This window comes from Equus asinus, chromosome 4, assembly GCF_041296235.1.
Source record: "Equus asinus isolate D_3611 breed Donkey chromosome 4, EquAss-T2T_v2, whole genome shotgun sequence".
Lineage (NCBI taxonomy): Eukaryota > Metazoa > Chordata > Mammalia > Perissodactyla > Equidae > Equus > Equus asinus.
The window spans coordinates 132,748,979-132,769,211 of NC_091793.1; the positions used below are offsets into that span (position 1 = coordinate 132,748,979).

A 20,233-nucleotide genomic window follows, 5' to 3' on the forward strand; every position below is an offset into this window, starting at 1 on the left:
CAAGAACTAGAATGACTTGCAACTAGGATACACAACTATGTATCGGGGCTTTAGGAAGGCCAAAAAAAAAAAAAAGAAGAGTGGCAACAGATGTTAGCTCAGGGCCAACCTTCCTCACAAGAAAGAAGCTTTAAAAAAATAAACACATTTCCATTTTTAATTTACTTAAAAATTACCATATTACTTTTATAACCAGAAAAATGTAATAAATGTTAAAATTACAAAGATTTTCTGACATAAATATATCGAATGTTTTATGTGGGAATTGAATTTGATATCAAAAGAGAGTACTGGGGCGGCCCTGTGGCCGAGTGGCTAAGTTCACGAGCTCTGCTGCAGGTGACCCAGGGTATCGCCGGTTCAGGTCCTGGGCGCAGACACGGCAACACTCATCAGGACATGCTGAGCCGGCGTCCCACATGCCACAACTAGAAGCACCTACAACTAAAAAATACACAACTATGTACTGGGGGGATTTGGGGAGAAGAAGAAAAAAATAAAATCTTTTAAAAAAAAGTACTGCAGAACTGGGGGGCTTTTTCCAAGTGGACAACATCTAACCTACTGTTTATATTTTAAACTAAGACCTAAATATCAAACTCTGAGATAAACTACCACAGGTCACAGAGATGGAAATATTTACCTAATTCCCACCATTTCTGTCCCTCTACTGCTTTCCCCTTCTGTACCTTTTCTTTTTTCTGTGTCTCAGATATTGCTAAGCCCAGCTTGTAGCAATGTTCTGATCACTGTCCCTTAAGTGTTACAGAGGTCTTCAGATGTTAACACACAATGACACCTTTTAGTCTGGTCCATAAGTGACATCTATTCTCCACCAGCCAGAAGCAAAATGTGGAGCAAGGATTTCTCAAATATGAGACTACTAAAAGATCCAGAAAAATAGAAAGTATATTCCCTATGCCAACTCTCGGTCTGTTCCTTAAACAAAACCCCAATATTACAACTAACTATAGTGGTAAATCATTTTACTGAACACTACAGACAACAATTCCTAAATGATTACTAACTAACATTAATTAAATCAATTCCGAAATAATCCTACAGGAAAAAAACCTTTTTCAAAATCTTTAAGCAACTTCTCCTCCTTTTTATTTTTACTAGCAACATTCATAGTTGAAGACTACAAAACCAAAACAATAACTATTCCAAACACAGGAAAATAAAAATCTCAGAAGCAGAATAATAAAATGACTATTCCAGCCATATTACAAGCAAAGAATTACGGGAAAAAACTTTTTCAGTTGTGTGATGTCCCCAAAAGTCCATTTAAAGAATAGTGGCAAAACAAGCCAATATTTGTGATTTTTGGATAATCCATTTCCCCCTTTCCAAAACAGAAAAGAGTGTGTTCCCTTGTTTGCCAAAGTCAGCAATACCTGAAGAACTGCTGGATGGCAAGATTATGCACATTAATAATTGTATACATTTGACACAATTTAACATGCAGAAAGGTCCAAAAGATTATACTTGATTTGAGTAAGTCCAGCTCTCTTTTGTACGTCAATACTGAAAAGCACAAGGCACAATGACCAGGGTAAAAAATAACTGAGTTAGTTCAAGAGGATGTCAAAGGCTGACCCTAACAGAAATATATGAAAGCAATACAACAGCAAGAAAAAAATTAATCAGTTTGGCTCATGCAATAACCCAAGAAAAGAACCATATAGGAAGGTATAATAATCAATATTATTACCTCACAAGACTCAATTACAAACTACTGGTGCAGCCATAACTTTAAAAATAAATTACAAAGTACAACAAAGAAATGTCTTTACCAGCAACATTTAAGATGAAAAGATTATATAATAAAGCAACATGATGATGGACAGCTCCAAAACAAAAATTAAACAAGTATTACACATTTTTAAAAGTTGTTCCAGTGAGATTCAAATTCAAGTCCTCCTCTCAACTACTTCAAAAGCCTAAGAATGGTTGCTCTTACTCTAAGTCATCCTTCATGCTACAACCAACGGTGTTCCTAAAACACAGAAGTAACCTGTTACCTGGGAAAAGGAGGAGGGCACTTTATTCTGTAGTCATTGGAAAGCCAAAGTCAAACCTAGCTCAGCATTCAAAGCCGTCCCTAATTTGATACTACCTAACATTTCTTCATCTCAGCTCAGGAGATTCCCAGTATATTAAGAAGTCTTACTTCCCATCTATCTCAGCCAAAGAGATGTACCCAGACCTACCCAATCATTCAAAGGCCAGTTTAAGTGCCTCCTTTCTGTGAAATTCTCTGAATACTTTCAGTATAATCTCTCAATAAATACTCATAAGATATTCATCACCCATTATGTACCAGGTAGTGGGGATACTAAAGTACAGTTCCTGTACACAATAATCTCAAAGTGGAAGAGAAAACCTTAATACAATAGAATATTCTAAGTAATACAATAAAGATTTATAGAATGCTATAGTAGCACAAAAAAACAAAAAAAACCCAAGGAACGAATTCTGTTCCAGGTTATCAGAGATGGCTTAGTGAAAACAGAGATGAACCGTGAACGACTAGAGTTCTCCAAGAAAATGTCACGAGGAAGGGAGCAAGAAACTATGTAAACACTATGTCTATTTGTACTAAACATTTATCACCCTCTGTGTTACACTCGACAGGGATGGACAGTGTCTTGTACAGATAGTGCTCAGGTGTTAAACTCAATGTTCTAATATTTTCTTTATGGCATCAGTTAATTTATATTGATGCATAATCCCAAATAAAATCATCTTGGCCAACGAAGTGCAATCTTCTGTAGACCAAAGGTTTTAACTAGGTTTATAAAATGCAGGAAAACTGATCAGAACTTTGATTTCCCTGTCCTAAAGTACTGTACCATAAAAATATCAATAAACGAGTAATCAAAGCCAAAAAATGCCCCAAATGAATAATCTACTCCTGAATGAACAAAAATAGCAACATCTTTACATTTGCTAATATTCTGCAGAAAGTATGTTTGAGATAGCCTAAAGACAGAATAAGAAGTACCTAAAAACGCTTCTGGCTTAACCAATGTTTAAATCCTAAACACCAAACGAGAATAAGAATATTAAAGTCATCGCCAATTCATTAGCATGTTTCCTAAGTTGCAGAAAGCTGGACTTCAATTCGTACGGGCTATGCAACTATTCAATGCCATTCACATTCTGGTCCCAACCAATCTTTCCAGATTCATCTAATTTTTCCCTCTTTGCACCCTCTTTTCCTGCCACAGCCAACTACTCAAACACACATTTCAGCACTTACTGCCTTGATACAAGATGTTCCGTCAGGCTCAAATGTCCTCCCCTAATTTAAAACCAATTGATCTTTTTAGACTACGGCCACCTCCTCTACAAATGACCCCAAGCATAAACTAATCACTCCGTTACCCAGGTTCCCAGAACATGCTGCTTCTACTTTTACTTAAGCATTCATTTGCCTCATAAAAGAACGAAGAAGTACACACACCTGTTTCCCCACTAGACTGTAAAACTTTTGATGGCCTTACTCTCTGTTACATCTCACAGACCTAACACCGAGCCGTGCACCTAGAAACGACTTGTGAAACAAAACTCGTGCTTGATGAAAATTTCAGATTCCAAGTCAGAAATCAAGGAACGCAGCTCCAACTTCCCATGCCTCATCTTTTCTGAAAAGTGATCCTATTTCCTGCCACTTCTGGATACTCCCTGATAAGACTCCAGCCTATTCCCAACATTTTCCTAATTTTGTATACTTCGTATTCCATAAAATGATCAACTATTTCGAAAGCTTTGACCATTAATACAAGTAATGTGCTTTTCCCTCTTCCACCAATAATCAGTATCCCAAGAAAAAGACCAAAATTATACTAAAAGTGATCAAGGAAGGAAAAAACTACCACATTTTATTCCCAAATCATTTTGTTAAAAAAAAAGAAGAAGAAAGTATCTTAGACGCCTGAAGACACAGAAAGCAGCCGAGGCGAAGAGCACCGGGCCTGGGCTGCCCGAAGACGACCCAGGGCTGCCAAGCGCGGCCGCCGCCACAGCTTCCCGACTCGCCTGTGCGCAAACTGCGCCGACGACAATTCTGAGAGACCAGTGACCCTGCTCGCATGCCCGCCTCCCGAGCCCTTGCCTGGACGCCTCCCCAGCGGCCGTGTAAACGACGCCCCTGGTCAGAGAGGAGAAGCTACTCCGAAGCAGCGGCACCCAACACGGAACAAAGCGCCTGTCGGGGTGTACCAGGAGGACGCCATTACGCGGGGCAGTGGCCTGCGCCGCTGGCGCCGAGGAGACGAGCCGGGTCCCGAAGCGCGGGCTCGGCACCCACCAAAGCAACCACAGCAAGACGCAGAACCCTAGGAAGACAGTCTTAGCCGGCTGGGCGGCGGAGAAGACGCGTAACTAGGGGTAGACCGCTTACCTTCGTGAGTCTTGGCGATCTTCGCCATTTTGTCCACTCGAACACACAGACGGAACTGGCGCTCCCAAGAACTTCCGCTCGTCGCCGCTGCCACGAAGAAAAACAGCTGGGGCTGCTCTCTGCGCATGCGCCATGCGGGAGCGCGCTCCGCCGGGCGCCACGAGTCAGGGCAGCCACCTATAGGGAACGGAGAGGTGCATTGTGGGTAGGGGGAGGAGCCAGGGGCCGGGCCGGGCCGGTCCTGAGGCGATTTTCGTGGTGATCCTGGAAAGGACTAGGTGTTCGGTAGTGGGTAACTTTGTCTTGGAGGAAAGTGGATTCCACGGGGACAGTTAAGAACAGTCACTGTCAGAAACACTACGGTTTCAGGGCGGGAAGAAACCCCCCTTTCTGCACATTCACGGAAGGTGCCTAGGGGCCAGACAGCAGCTTTCCCGAGCGTCTCAGCTGTTGCAGCGCCTAGTTACGGAAACAGGCCGAACAGTCTCATCCTTCGCACAGTACTTCAAGGGCATTTTTCTTTCTTTTTAAATAATTACTTACCATTTGGTAGGAGTTTCGTTTACAACATATGCTCCCAAACACTACTGAACCTCACAAATAGCCCAGTAAGGTGGGCAAGTTGTTGTAATTCCTATTAAGAAATGAGAGAAAAACTAGGGCGGGGGTATGTATAAATTGTGCAAGGTCACACAGTTAAGTTACAGAGCAGGAACTCTGCCACCCTTTTAAAGCCTTTTCACGTCATGAGTTCTTAGAAAACCACTGATCGTCAGCATTAACACTGATGAATGCCTCTCTTAATCCTACACGTCATTCCTAAATCGAGAATTTTAAAAAGATCAGAATACAGGCGGTCTCTTTTTTCCACGCATCAATTATACAGTACTAGCAAACCTTGGACTGTCACACTGGCCTTGGACTTTGAAACTGAACAGAAGAATTTAGAAGTTGGTACAGGAAGCAGCCTAGGAAAACAGGTTGGGATCAAGGTTAGAACCACCACAAGGAAAACAGTTTATACCCTGCAGTGTGGTCAATTCACAACACAAATACTTAATAGAAACTTTACTAACAAAAAAGTGGGCTTTATGGGGCTGGCCAGGGTGGCGTAATGGTTAGGTTCAGGTGCTGTGCTTCAGCAGCTGGGGCTGCAGTCTGGGATCCCAGGCAGCTACGCATCCACCACTCATCAAGCCATGCTGTGGCGGCATCCCACATGCAAAATAGAGGAGGAAGACTGGCACAGATGTTAGCTCACAGCCACTCTTCCTCACCAAAAAACAAAACAAAACAAAAAACCCACCCCCGCACACAAACAAAACAAAGTGGGCTTTATATTAGCATCAATGAAAAACTATTTGATGGGTTAAAATTTTCAAATGTTTAATTTGATTTGATTATTTTAATTTAGGTTAAACAATATTTGGGAAGGGGATGAGATAGGAGAACAACATGTAGATTCTTACATAAATTATTGATAAATTCTAGGTCTTAGATTGGCAGAGGGTCCATAGATATTCCTTATCTGGTTTATAACCTACACATAGATTACATGTATTCTTTTATATATGCAAAATAGCATATTTTAAAACAATAAAAGGAAAAAAGAATGAGAAATAAGAAATTAGTGAAGGATATTTTTATTACCCATCAATAGTCAAGAAACTAAAAGAATTCATACATGTTGATGAAAAGAATCACAAGGACTTTGCATTTCTTGGCTCATGTTTTAAAAAATGATAAATGTGTATATATGAAGCAATCAGTCATGTAAAAATATATGCAAAGAAAAGTCACCAAAATGTTAATAGTGGATGTTTATGAATGACGGAATTAGGAGTGTTTTTTCCTTTATAATTTTTAGTATTTTCCAGATAATCTGCTATAAGCATGTATTATTTTTATAAACAGGAAAAAAATGTATTAAATAAATAAAAAGCATCTGCAAAGTGGGTATCACATGTCCTTTGTCTTTCCAGGATAGAAAGAAGCTGCGCCTGCTGGCCACTTTGTCTTCTGTGCATACTTCTCTAGGTTCCCAGGCATTAAGTACTTTGGTAGGGCAGGGGCAAATATGGGATAGTGAGATGTGAGAGACTTTGACAAAGATCAAGGGAGACTGCCTTCTCTCAGTCTTCTTCTAAAGACTAATTTGTCTTTATTTTTTTTAAGAGATCAATTTTATTTTATTTTTTTTATTTTAATTTTTTTTGAGGAAGATTAGCCCTGACCTAACTGCTGCCAATCCTCCTCTTTTTGCTGAGGAAGACCAGCCCTGAGCTAACATCCGTGCCCATCTTCCTCTACTTTATATGTGGGATGCCTACGACAGCATGGCTTGATGAGCGGTGCCAGGTCCGCACCCAGGATCCAAACTGGCGAACCCCGGGCCACCAAAACAAAACATGTGAACTTAACCACTGCACCACTGGCAAGCCCCTAATTTGTCTTTAATATAACAGTGACTTGGACATTCAGACAGTAAGAAACGAGGGTTTTTCAATAAGTACCTTTTACTTTCCATTTTTAATATTAATAAATAATGAGATATTACTTAAAATGAGTTTCCTACCCTTTTCTAGTGAGGGTTTTTTGCTTCAAAAGTCAGAAGGGGGGCCGGTCCTGTGGCCGAGTGGTTAAATTCATGCGCTCCGCTTTGGCGGCCCAGGGTGTTGCCAGTCAGATCCTGGGTGCAGACATGGCACCGCTCATCAGGCCATGCTGAGGTGCCATCCCACATAGCACAACCAGAGGCGCTCACAACTACAATATACAACTATGTACTGGGGCGCTTTGGGGAGAAGAATAAAAAAAAAAAGATTAGCAACAGATGTTAGCTAAGTGCCAATCTTAAAAAAAAAAAATGTCAGAAGGAATGATCTGCCCCTTCTCTTTTATAACCTAGATAATGGACAATGATGACATCCAATTAAAAGAAAAATCCATTCCTTTTCTTATCAGGGGCACTTGGAGGCTGGCTTTTCCAAGTCTCAAAAAAATATTACAAAGTAGCAAGCATACATAATTTTTCTAGACAAAAACCAAGATATAATAATTTTGCAGAATGTTAAATGCTAGCTGTAACTTGCACAAATTACCTTTGGGGATGACACTATAAAGACCTTGAAGTTCCGTGCTATAGGAAAACCAGTGACAGTTTATCAAGCCCTCTTTTCTGAGGTAAAAGAAGGACTGTCAGGGGATAAATGGCCCTTAGTCTTGATCTGTAGTGTTGAGTTTTCCAGAAGTGTCTTATATCAAAGGGATATCAGACTCTATCTACCCCAGGCCAAAAATCTATTTACGTCTGCCTACCAGTTATGCCTACAAGTCTAAAACTAGAGTTTTAATTCTGAAAATGTAAGGCATTACTCAGTTAAATAAAAGATAACTTGAGATGACGTTCTGAATATGTCAGTCAATGTGCCTGTCATGTCTGACTTTCCCTTCTAGCTTCAATATACCTGACCAAACTCTGCTCAGGGAAATAGCACTGGGTTTTCTCCTGGAAGAGACAGGCACCTGGCTGGCTACCTAGAACCTGGCCTAGAATACAGGACACACTGCCCACAGATGACAAAAGTTATTGGCTGAGCCAAGATTCCTTCTCTTGGAAATTTGGACTGGAAGTATGAAAGGAACTTGCCAGTTGCTATTGAAACAGAGAGAATCAGAGGAAAATGTCACTTTAATGACAGAAAACAAGAGTGAAGAATGAGTCCCCACAGCCACCTGGAATCCAGAACCACCTCCAGCTCCAAGCATGTGAAGGCCCATTCTTTAAATAATACTGCTTTTCTTGAGCTAGCTTGGGTGGATTTCTCTTCCTTTCAGCTAAACCAGGCCTAACTAGAACAGAAGAGCAGTATACCAACATCTTAGTGTGAATTCATTAACTAGCTTCTTTTTCTAGTTAAAAGTCAGCCAAGAGCTCTCCTTGATTCACAATGGTGAAATATCTAGATTTACAGCACATATAAGTCAAGTCTGAGTCGGTGTTTCAGACAGCCAAGGGAGTTGTGGCACAGAAGCATCAGATGCCTGGAATGCTGTGATGGTCTACTATGTCAGCTGGGCTAAGCTACAGTCTCCAGTTATTCACATAAATACTAATCTAGATGTGGGCTACGAACGCTTTTGTAGATGTGTTTTAAGTCCATAATAATTGACTTTAAGTAAAGGAGATGGTCCTAGATAATCTGGGTAGGTCTGATTCAATCAGTTGAAAGGCCTTAAGAGCAGAACTGAGGCTTCCCTGATGAAGAAGAAATTCCACCTGTGGACACAGCTTCAGCCTGTGCCCAACAGTTCCAGCCTGATGGCCTGCCCTACAGTGCCTACAATTGCATAAACAAATTCCTTGCAATAAATCTCTTAATATGTATCTCCTACTGGTCTGTTTCTACAGTTGAACCCTGATTGATACAAATACCAAAGGGAAAATTCACCATTCATTCAAAAAATATTTATTGGGGCTGGCCCAGTAGTGCAGCAGTTAAGTGTGCACGTTCCACTTCCGTGGCCCAGGGTTCACCGGTTCAGATCCCGGGTGCAGACATGGCACCACTTGGCAAGCCATGCTGTGGTAGGCGTCCCACATATAAAATGGAGGAAGATGGGCACAGATGTGAGCTCAGGGCCAGTCTTCCTCAGCAAAAAGAGGAAGATTGGCAGCAGATGTTAGCTCAGGGCTAATCTTCCTCAAAAAAAAAAAAGAATTCTGACTAAAAAATTTTTTTAAATGTTATTTATTGAGGATCTATCATATGCCGTACATTATTTATTTCTGTTGTTTTTTACTGGCTTATAATATTATATACATTTCAAAGGTACATTATATTTCGACTTCTGTATAGACTGCATCTTGTTTACCACTAAAGTCTAGTTGCCATCTAGACATTATCTTAGATGCTGAGAATACAATGTTGAACAAGACACTGTTCTCATGGGGCTTAGAGTCTTTGAAGGAGAGAGATTAAAAATCTATGTGTGTGTGTGTGTTTGCATAATTTCAGGTACTGTCAAGTGCTATGAAGAAAAATAAAGCAGAATAAGGGGAGAGTGGGCAGGATGGCAGGACAGGATGGACAGAAAAGGTGGGCTATCTGAGGGGATGACATTTGAGCAGATAACTAAATGATGTAAGGGAATGAGGATTTGGGGGAAGAATATTCCAGACATAGCCAATGTAAATGTGCCAAGGTGGAAATGAGCTGGGGGTGTTCCAAGAACAGCAAGAAGGTTGGTGTGTCTAGAGTGGAGTAAAGGGGCAAGAGTGGCATGAGATGAGGCCAGATACCTGTGGTACCTGGCAGTACTACACTGTTGAATGAATGAATGAATGTTGAATGAAGGAATCTTCCAAACTTCCCTGCTTTCTACTGCCTCTCAAAGAGACCTGCCACAGAATTTTTGCTACTGGATTCTCAATGATAGATGTACAACACAAGAGCAGGAAATATTGTCACTAATGATTCAGCTTAAGCTGGCTGTGGTCACTAGCTGAACTGGGAAATTGGTAGGAGGTGGAAGAAGGTGGGATGGTCATGACCAGAGAAATAGGATTTGTGAAAGAGGGTAAGGGATGTTGGGCAGACTAGGGTTCTGGGGTCAGTGACAGATGCTCTATTGTAGGCAGGTACCAGAATCAACCTAGAGAAGTTGGCAGTAATAGTAACAACAATAGCTACAGTACAAAGCCAGCAGTTCTTTATGCCAGCCAGAACCCAAAGAGACCTATTAGTACTTTCTTCTTAGTGGTGGGAAGTATAAGGTGCAATAGTTTGTCCTTTACTTTGGAGGGATGTCCAGGCCTGCCCCAGTCCACTATGCCCCTAAATCAGGTCTCACGTGGAAGTGACTTTGTCCCCCAGGGATACCTGGCAATGTCTAGAGACATTTTTAGTTATCACAACTATATCCTCTTTTCCTTGAGGGTCCTCCTTCCTATTCCCCTCCTCCTCTCCTCTACTCTCTTTCACCTGGCTAACTCCTTCTCATCCTATAAGACTGACTAGATGTCTCCCTACCCTGGAAATCTTACCATAGGAGTGAGATATAGATAGCATGCTTTGATATTGCTATGCTGTGCTCCTAAAGTCCCACTAACATCTAACTACTCTAACTACTTTGTATTCTAACTGTTCCTATGTGTCTTTCTCCCTGAACTGGACTGTTAACACCTAAAGCAACTTAAAGGGAGAGATTACTGGCATCTAGAGGCCAGGGATACTGTTCAACATCCTATGTTGTACAGGAAAGCTCCCCACAACAAAGAATTTTCTGGCCCAGAATGTCAATAGTGCCACCACTGAGAAATCCTGCCCTAAAAGTATCACTAATGGAGCGCTCCCTTAATTTTCACTGGGTGTCCCCTCCACCCTCCGGAGCATCTGCGTCTTTCCAACCTCCAATGTACTTACCATTTCCTGGTCATCTAGTCTGATTAATGTGATTAATACAATGCCATCAATATGATAGACTAATAAGATGGTCAGCTGTATGTCCAAGTCCCTTAAGACTATATCATGAAAGAGTTATTATTTTAGCCTATCTTACGGGAGAGTTAATAACATAATCCAGGGGTAAAACTTAAAATGTATACTGTTGTCCAGCCCAAAAGAATGCACACTTTTAAATCCTTATCGTTAGGGATGGAAAACAGCTCTTTCATCAAATCAATATCTGCTTACCATGTACTTGAGGTCATGTTAATCTGCTCTAGATACCACATCTCGCACAGCAACTGCAACTGGGGCTACTACTTGGTTGAATTTGTGATAGTTCACTGTCATCCTCCAGAATCTGTGTAGCCTTTGTAAGGGCCAGACCTCAGTGTAGATATGATAGGGACAGCCATCCTTGCATTCTTTAGATCTTTAAGACACTAATCTCTGCTGTATTTCCTAGCATATGATAATGATTTTTTAATTTACTATCTTGGCAGGGTGTGGAGGGAACTATTCAGTAGCCTTCCCAACTATGTTCTTATTCCACAGGCCAAGGAACCAATATGGGAGTTTGGCCAACTCCTAAGTATGTTAATTCCAATTATACATTTGGGAACTCGGGAAATGACACTTGGTACTTGGAGCCAGACCTGAGTAAGGACTCCATTTATGACCATATACACCCCAACAAGGGCCACTATGACACTTTGGGTATCGATGTCAAGTTGGACACTGTGCCCACAGCCCTCAAAACATTAGGTTATTCCACTTTTCCCAGTATATAGTTGCCAGAGCAAGTGCCTTTGGGGAAGTACTAGGGCATTCATTAACACATACTTACCATGGTGTTACATCATCCTTCTTCCAGGGGACCTAGCTTCTCTTTCAATCAAATGGTCTGAAATCAAATAGTTCTAGGTCTGAAAGTTAGTTAAAGGATCACTATCTTTTTTTTACTGGAATAGCTGCCTTCAACCTCCTGAACATCCATCCCATCCTTGATTTCTCTTGGTTGTATAGATTGAACAACACCCTCATAGGCTGCCCATCAATCCTGCTTCTAAGCACACGCTGTTGCATTAACCATCTCCGTATCTTTCTGTAGGTCAGGACCCTCTGGGCACACATCCCGACCTTGTGCTGGTTGTAATTGTGACCACTTTGCTTCTGACGGTTAAGCATCCCCACTTGGCTTCCACTTTGGACTCTCATCATCCCCATTGCTATCATGGAGCTCAGCTCTGTAACTATCTGCTGCTATCACCTGAGGCCTGTAAAGGACAGCCACCATGAGTGACAGTGCTGAGCTGAGCCTTTTTGGAGTCTGAGGCAAAAGGAAAAATCAGTAATATTGATCCTGTTGTTATTTCAAATTTTGATGTCGTGTTCATCGTGAATTTTTCTGCATTAATTTTGATTTAAATTTTTTTCAATATTAAAATGTTATTTATCTTAGTTACTGAGCTTTTTGGCACCCCGTTAAATTTTGCACCTCAGGCAAGTACCTCACTCACTTCAACCCTAGTCTCGGTCCTGTTCAGGGATGCTGATGCCCCTCTCACTTTCCTTATTGTTTAAGGGAACAGTGTCCTCTGAGCCTTCCCGTTGAACACAGTCATCTGGTAAGTTTTCTAGCCTTAGCATAGAATATCTACTCTACCATACTCACTTCTCTGAGCCTTTTCATCACTGCTTCCACTATCTTCCACAGTTCTGCCGTTTCTATACCACTTAATGTGGGCTGTTGCTTTCTCTGAGTGTCTAAGAGCTATCCTAGTAGCGTGTTAGCCTTGCCTCCCTGGATCCTCATCAGGGTATTCCATATCGTGGATAGTGCTCCCATACTGATAAACCCTCCCTATCCAACATTATGTTCTACTACCCACCCCTGCCCCCTGATCTAGGACCCTCAGAATTTAGTTCCTTATGTCATCTTCCAGCTCTTGATGGTACATATTGGCTAGGTCCTTCGGCTCCTTTGAGATGTCCCTTTCCTCCCTTAGTAGGCCCAGCATTTCCTGGGCCAACTGATATATGACTTAATCCCAGTTATTGATCTGATGTCCAAGAGGGAAAGTAAGGAAAGTTCCTGAGAGGAACACCTGTTGTCTTATAAGTCAGAGGTCTCTGTATCTTCTTCAACAGAAAAGGAAGCACTAGCTTCGTAACAGGGAGGATTAGGCCACTTCTGTAGGCCCAGAGGACTCAGGGGAATCTAGGATTTCAAGTTTCTTGAGTGCACTGACCCAGATGTCCTTGTCCTGTTTCTTAGGACTGTAATCCTTCCCAGTCAGGGCCCTCACTTTGTGTAAGAGACATGCTGAGGCTGGAAATTTTGTTCACTTTTGGAGCTCTATTACTCTCTCTCTCTCTTTGTTTTTGCTGAGGAAGACTGGCCCTGAGCTAATATCTGTTGCCACTCTTCCTCTTTTTACTTGAGGAAGATTGTCGCCGAGCTAACTTGTGTGCCAATCTTCCTCTATGTTGTATGTGGGACACCCCCACAGCGTGGCTTGACAAGCAGTGCTAGGTCCACACCCAGGATCTGAATCCACAAACCCTGAGCTGCTGAAGCAGAGGGCGTGAACTTAACCACTATGCCACTGGGCTGGTCCCTGGAGCTCTGTTACTTTTTGTGTGTATGTGAGGAAGATTAGCCCTCAGCTAACATCCACAGCCAATCCTTCTCTTTTTGCTGAGGAAGACTGGCCCTGAGCTAACACCTGTGGCAATCTTCCTCTGTTTTATATCTGGGACACCTGCCACAACACAGCTTGATAAGCAGTGTGTAGGTCTGTGCCCGGGATCCAAACCAGTGAACCTCAGGCTGCCAAAGCAGAAGGCCGAACTTAACCAATACGCCACTGGGCCACCCCCTGGAACTCTGTTACTCTTAATGTTAAGTCCTGGACCTGACCATCAGCTTTTTTATTGCAGACAATGAAACTCTCTTTATATGCTACTAAGGATGCCCTCCAGCTTTTACACAACTTTTAATTAGTGATTAATCACTCCAAGCTCTCAGTGTCTTTCTCCCAAGATCACAACAGGAGCTATTAGTGCTTCGCCCATCACCAGTGAGAGGGTCCTCACTGCCAGCCAGACTGCACGTGATCCAGAGCTCAAAACCCCATTTTAGTGTATTCTTTCTTGAATCACAGGTTGGGTTCCCTATGAAGCAGACTCTGAGGTGGAGATCTGCATGCAATAAGTTTGTCAGGGAATCCTCTCAGGATCAACACCTTTAAGGCACTGAAGGAATCAGAACTGGGAAGACAGGGCCAGCCTCGTGGCCCAGTGGTTAAGTTCAAGCACTCTGCTTCGGCAGCCCAGGGTTTCACTGGTTCGGATCGTGGGCACGTACATGGTACCACTTATCAGGCTATGCTGAGGCGGTGTCCCACATGCCACAACTAGAATGACCCACAACTAAAATATGCAACTATGTACTGGGGAGATTTGCGGGGGGAAAAGCAGGAAAAAAAAAAAAAGAGAGAAGGTTGGCAACAGTTGTTAGCTGAGGTGCCAATCTTTAAAAAAAGAAAAAGAAAAAGAAGAAAAAATAACTAGGAAGAGGAAGAAGTTGACCTGCCACAGTTGCAACAAAGACCTTAACCAATTCTGTGGGGAACTCTGGAGATGAGATGGCCCTTCACAGTTGTCCTAAACTGAGGCAAGAAAGTTGGGCTCTTATACTCCCATATCAATAAGATTTGGGGTGTGCGCTTCCCCAGGAAGAGGGCATGACCTTGGGAGAGGCAGCTTTCTTTTAACTACAAGCAATCCCCAGAAAGGGATGCATCCGAGAGCTGTCCTTGACAGAACTCCCAACAGCTCTGGTTATGAGGGGAGAAAGAAGGGTCTCTGGGCAGCCCATCATATAGCATCGACTACAAGTGTACACAAGTGTCTCCATGGGATGACAGTGATGCAGCCAGAAAGAGATGACACTATCCCCTAAGGATATAAACCTCAAAGAAATTTGGTCTTTCACAAAAAGGTGGGTAAACAGTGGTCTTGAAGCAGTAGTGAGGAGTGAGGGACACACTGGTCCTGCTCTCTTGACCTTCAAGTACATGGATAGTACATAGGTAGCACATGGGTTGGCAAATGCCCCTTCCCAAAATTCTCAAAAAACATTTGCTTTCTTGGAATGGTGACTAATTGAAAATAACTTTTAAAGTCTCTCTTTCTCCTTCATTGCAATTTATAAATGGTTATGCCTTTCTAGGAATCTCTGTCTGTGGAATTTGGCAGGGGGCAAGGTGGGGGGAGTAGGGGGGGTCATAGGGAGGGCACACGCCTGTGCTGCCAGTTCTGAAACCTCCTTTCTCTCCCACTAATGCAGATTCTCAAACTCTAAGAGCACCCAGATCCCCTGAGGAGCTTCTTAAAAGTGCAGGCTGTGAACCCAAACTCCAGAGTGATTCAGGAAGCTTGAAGTGGAGCCCAAGAGCTGCTAATTCTTTACAAGTGGCCTGCTACCATGCACCGCATATCAAAGCCTCTTTTCTCATCTGTATCTGAATTCTGGGAGAAGGCAGACAGATCCCTACTGTTCCATGGTCAGAAAAAGAAATAAATGTGGATGTGTTCACCAATCTAGAATCTCTCTGCACCACACACTATTGGGGTTTTATGGAGGCTTCCTCACACAGGCATGATCAATGATTAACTCCATTTCCAGCCCCTCTCCCCTCTCTGGAGAAGTGGAGGGCAAGGCTGAAAATCCCAAGCTTCTAATCATGGCTTGGTCTTTCTGGTGACCAGTCTCCATTGAGGAGCCATCCAGAAGCCCACTCAGTCGCCTCAATAGAATGAAAGATGCTTGTAGTGCTCTTATTGCTTAGGAATTTATAGGGGATTTAGAAATCCTGTGTCAGGCATAGGGTCAAAGACCAAATATTAGAACAAGAGATACTCCTAGTGCTCTTATCACTTAGGAATTTACAAGTGTTTTTAGGAGCTCTGTACCCAGGAACCAGGGACGGAGACCAATATATATTTCTATTATCTCACACATAGAACAGGAGAAAATATTTGCAAATCATATATCTGATAAGGGATTAAATATCCAAAATATATAAGAACTCCTACAACTTAACAACAAAATCCAACACAATTAAAAAATGGGTAAAAGACTTGAATAGACATTTCTCCAAAGAAGATAAAGAAATGGCCAATAAGCACATGAAAAGATGTTTAACATCCCTACCCAACAGAGAAATGCAAATCAAGACTAAAATGAAACACCATTTCATCCCTACTAAGACAGCTATATTAAAAAACAAAACAGAGGGTTTGATTGGTGACATCAGCAAAATGGCAGGGTAAGCTGACCTGGGATGACTCTCTCCCCTCCAAACTACAAGTACAACTTGGAACAACTGAATTTCAACCAGTAACTCTAATACAGAGATTGTCAGAGACCCACAGCAGCAAAATGACAGAGGTCAGAGAGGCTGAAGCCGCCCTTGGAGGAGCTGGAACGAGGTAAGAGAGAACTTCACTCCCTCCCCTAGAGACTGGGATCGCTGCCGCGGGTGAGGGAAGGAGCTGGGGAGGGGCCACACGTCCAGGGATCATCCAGGACTCCCACCACCTGTGCAGTGGAAACCTGCTAATTGGGGAAAGCTTCTGTGTGCAGGGACCCCATCAAGCCGGGGCCCTGGGAGACCAGAGAGGGAGAGCTGACTGGAAGCCAGGTCAGCCCGCGAGAGAAAGTGACCCTCCTCCCCCAACCCACAGTGCATGCCCGCCATCACAGCTCAAGGTGGAGGGCTCAGAACACAAGGCTCTCAACCTCCATCTAGGGGCGACAGACTGTAACTGCAACCAAATAATAGCAGCATGCGCAAAAACAGCTCCTCTACCATCCAGCAATTTATAAAAGCTCCAGACCAGAAGGAAAGCAATAAAAACACAGAAGTAGGTCCTGAGGACTTGGAAATAGGTAAACTAAGTGAAAATGAAATCAGAGTAGCTATCATCAAAAAACTCAATGAGGTAAAGGGAAATATAGAGAAACAAGTCAACAAGTTCTGGAATTACTTCACAAAAGAGATAGAAACTATAAAGAAGAATCAATCAGAAATATCAGAGATGAAAAATACAATGGATCAGATAAAACAGAATACGGATTCCGTGAATGGCCATGTAGACACCATAAAGGAGAAAATTAGCATAATCGAAGAGAGACAGGCTGAATGGCTCCAGAAAGAGGAAGAAAGAGAACTAAGAATTAAAAAGAATGATAATAATCTCCGAGAAATAGCAGATTCAATGAGGAAAACCAATTTAAGAATTATCAGAATACCACAGGGTGTGGAAAAGGAAAATGGAGGAGAAAGTGTGCTTAATGAAATTATGGAAGAGAACTTCCCAAATCTAGGGATTGAGGGAGAAATGTGTGTGGAGGAAGCTTTCAGATCTCCTAGATTTGTTAATGTAAAAAGACCTACTGTAAGGCATATAGTAGTAAAAATGGCAAAAATGAATGACAAAGAAAGAATACTCAGGGCAGGAAGACAGAAGAAAATAACCTACAAAGGAACTCCTATCAGACTTTCTGCGGATTTCTCTACAGAAACCTTACAAGCTAGGAGAGAACGGAATGACATATTCAAAACTTTAAAAGATAAAAATCTTCAGCCAAGAATACTCTATCCAGCAAAAATATCCTTCAGATATGAGGGAGAAATTAAATCTTTTCCATACAAACAAAAGTTAAGGGAATTTGTAACCAAAAGTCCTCCACTACAAGAAATCCTCAAGAAGGCTCTCATACCTGAAAAAAGAAATAAAGGGAGAAAGGGGTCACAAACCAGAGTGGGGAGACAAATAGATAGAACCAGATAGGATAGCAAATATTCAACTATAGCATTAGGATAAAGGGAAGGAAGTCACCAAAGCAAAGACGATCTTATCACTCTAACCACAAACTCATAACACAAGTTGGAATAAGAGACGAAAATAATAATTTTGGAGGGGAAGAGGAAAGGGACTAAATCCGTCTAGGCCAAGTAAGTAAGAGACCACCAGAAAATGCACTATATTATACACGAGATTCTAAATACAAACTTCAGGCTAGCCACTAAACTAAAAAAGAGAACAGAAACACAAAACATAAATAAGGAAAAATCTAAGAAACCCAGCATAAGAAATTGCAGAAGTCAATGGGTAGGCTAAAACACACAGGACAAGAAACAAAGGTAACGCAGGAAAACCAGATAACGAGCGACAGAATGACAGCATTAAGCTCTCATGCATCAGTAATCACCCTCAATGTAAACGGATTGAACTCGCCAATAAAAAGACACAGAGTGGCAAAATGGATTAAAGAACAAGATCCAACAATTTGTTGCCTCCGGGAAACACACCTCACCTCCAAGGACAAACACAGGCTCAGAGTGAAGGGGTAGAAGACAATACTTCAAGCTAATAGCAAACAAAAGACAGCACGTGTCACAATACTTAAATCAGACAAAACGGATTTCAAAATAAGGCAGGTAAAGAGAGACACAGAGGGACAAGATATAATGATCAAAGGGACACTTCATCAAGAAGAAATAACACTTATAAATATCTATGCACCCAACACAAGAGCACCAAAGTTCATAAAGCAACTATTAACAGACCTAAAGGAAAACGTTAAAAACAACACAATAATAGTAGGGGACCTCAACACCCCACTCACATCAATGGACAGATCATCCAGAGAAACCATCAACAAGCAAATAGTGGAGCTAAACGAAAAGCTAAAACAATTGGACTTAATAGACATATATAGAACACTTCATCCAAAAACAGCAGAATACACATTCTTCTCAAGTGCACATGGAACATTCTCAAGGATAGACCATATGTTGGGAAATAAGCCCCTACAAATTTAAAAAAATTGAAATAATAACAAGCATCTTCTCCAATCATAATGCTATAAGGCTAGAAATTAATCACAAGAAAAAAGCTGAGAAAGACACAAGGATGTGAAGACCAAACAATACGCTATTGAATAAGCAATGGATCATCGAAGAAGTTAAAGAAGAAATCAAAAAATACCTGGAAAGCAATGAAAATGATAACATGCCATACCAACTCATATGGGTTACAGCAAAAGCTGTATTAAGAGGAAAATTCATTGCAATACAGACACATCTTAACAAGAAAAATCCCAAATAAGCAATCTTAAACTAAACCTAACGGAATTAGAGAAAGAAGAACAAACAAAGCCCAAAGTCAGCAGGAGAGAAATAATAAAAATCAGAGCAGAAATAAATGCTATTAAAACGAAAAAGGCAGTAGGAAGGATCAATAAAACAGAGCTGATTCTTTGAGAAGATAAATAAAATTGACAAACCCCTAGCCAGATTTACAAAGAAAAAAAGGGAGAAAGCTCAAATAAACCAAATCAGAAATGAAAGAGGAGAAATAACAACAGACTCCGCAGAAGTACAACAGATTATAAGAGAATATTACAAAAAACTATATGCCAACAGAATGGATAACCTAGAGGAAATGGATAAATTCTTGGACTCCTACAACCTCCCAAAGCTCACTCAAGAAGAAGCAGACAATTTCAACAGACCAATCACAAGGAAAGAGATTGAAACAGCAATCAAAAACATCCCAAAGAATAAAATCCCAGGACCAGATGGCTTTCCTGGAGAATTCTACCAAACTTTCAGAGAGGATTTAACACCTATCCTTTTCAAGCTATTCCAAAAAATTAGGGAGGATGGAACACTTCCTAACACATTCTACGAGGCCAACATCACACTGATACCAAAACCTGACAAGGACAGCACGAAAAAAGAGAACTACAGGCCAATATCGCTGATGAACATAGATGCAAAAATTCTAAACAAAATTTTGGCAACCAGAATTCAGCAATTCATCAAAAGGATCATACATCATGATCAGGTAGGATTCATACCAGGGACACAGGGATGGTTCGACATCCGCAAATCAATCAACATGGTATACCACATCAACAAACTGAGGAATAAAAACCACATGATCATCTCAATAGATGCAGAGAAAGCACTTGACAAGATCCAACAGCTATTTATGATAAAAACTCTGAACAAAATGGGCATAGAAGGAAACTACCTCAACATAATAAAGCCCACATATGACAAACCCATAGCCAACATCATACTCAATGGACAAAAACTGAGCGCCATCCCCCTGAAAACAGGAACGAGACAAGGATGCCCTCTATCACCACTCTTATTTAACATAGTACTGGAGGTCCTGGCCAGAGCAATCAGGCAAGAAAAAGGAATAAGAGGAATCCAAATAGGGAGGGAAGAAGTGAAACTCTTGCTGTTTGCAGATGACATGATCTTATATATAGAAAACCCCAAAGAATCCA

At 41.6% G+C, this 20,233-nt stretch overlaps 1 protein-coding gene across 3 annotated transcripts in view; it reads right to left on the reverse strand.

Annotated features, from left to right (window-relative positions):
- SF3B1 (splicing factor 3b subunit 1) overlaps window positions 1-20,233 on the reverse strand; it is a 59,079-nt gene that overhangs the window by 31,099 nt on the left and 7,747 nt on the right. For all 3 annotated transcript variants that reach the window (XR_011502959.1, XM_014845963.3, XM_070508292.1), the window contains exon 2: window positions 4,409-4,585. Coding sequence is in view for 2 of the 3 variants with exons in the window: in XM_014845963.3 (XP_014701449.1) it covers window positions 4,409-4,535 (127 nt within the window). In the remaining variant the exon portion in view is untranslated. The remainder of the gene's footprint in view (window positions 1-4,408; window positions 4,586-20,233) is intronic.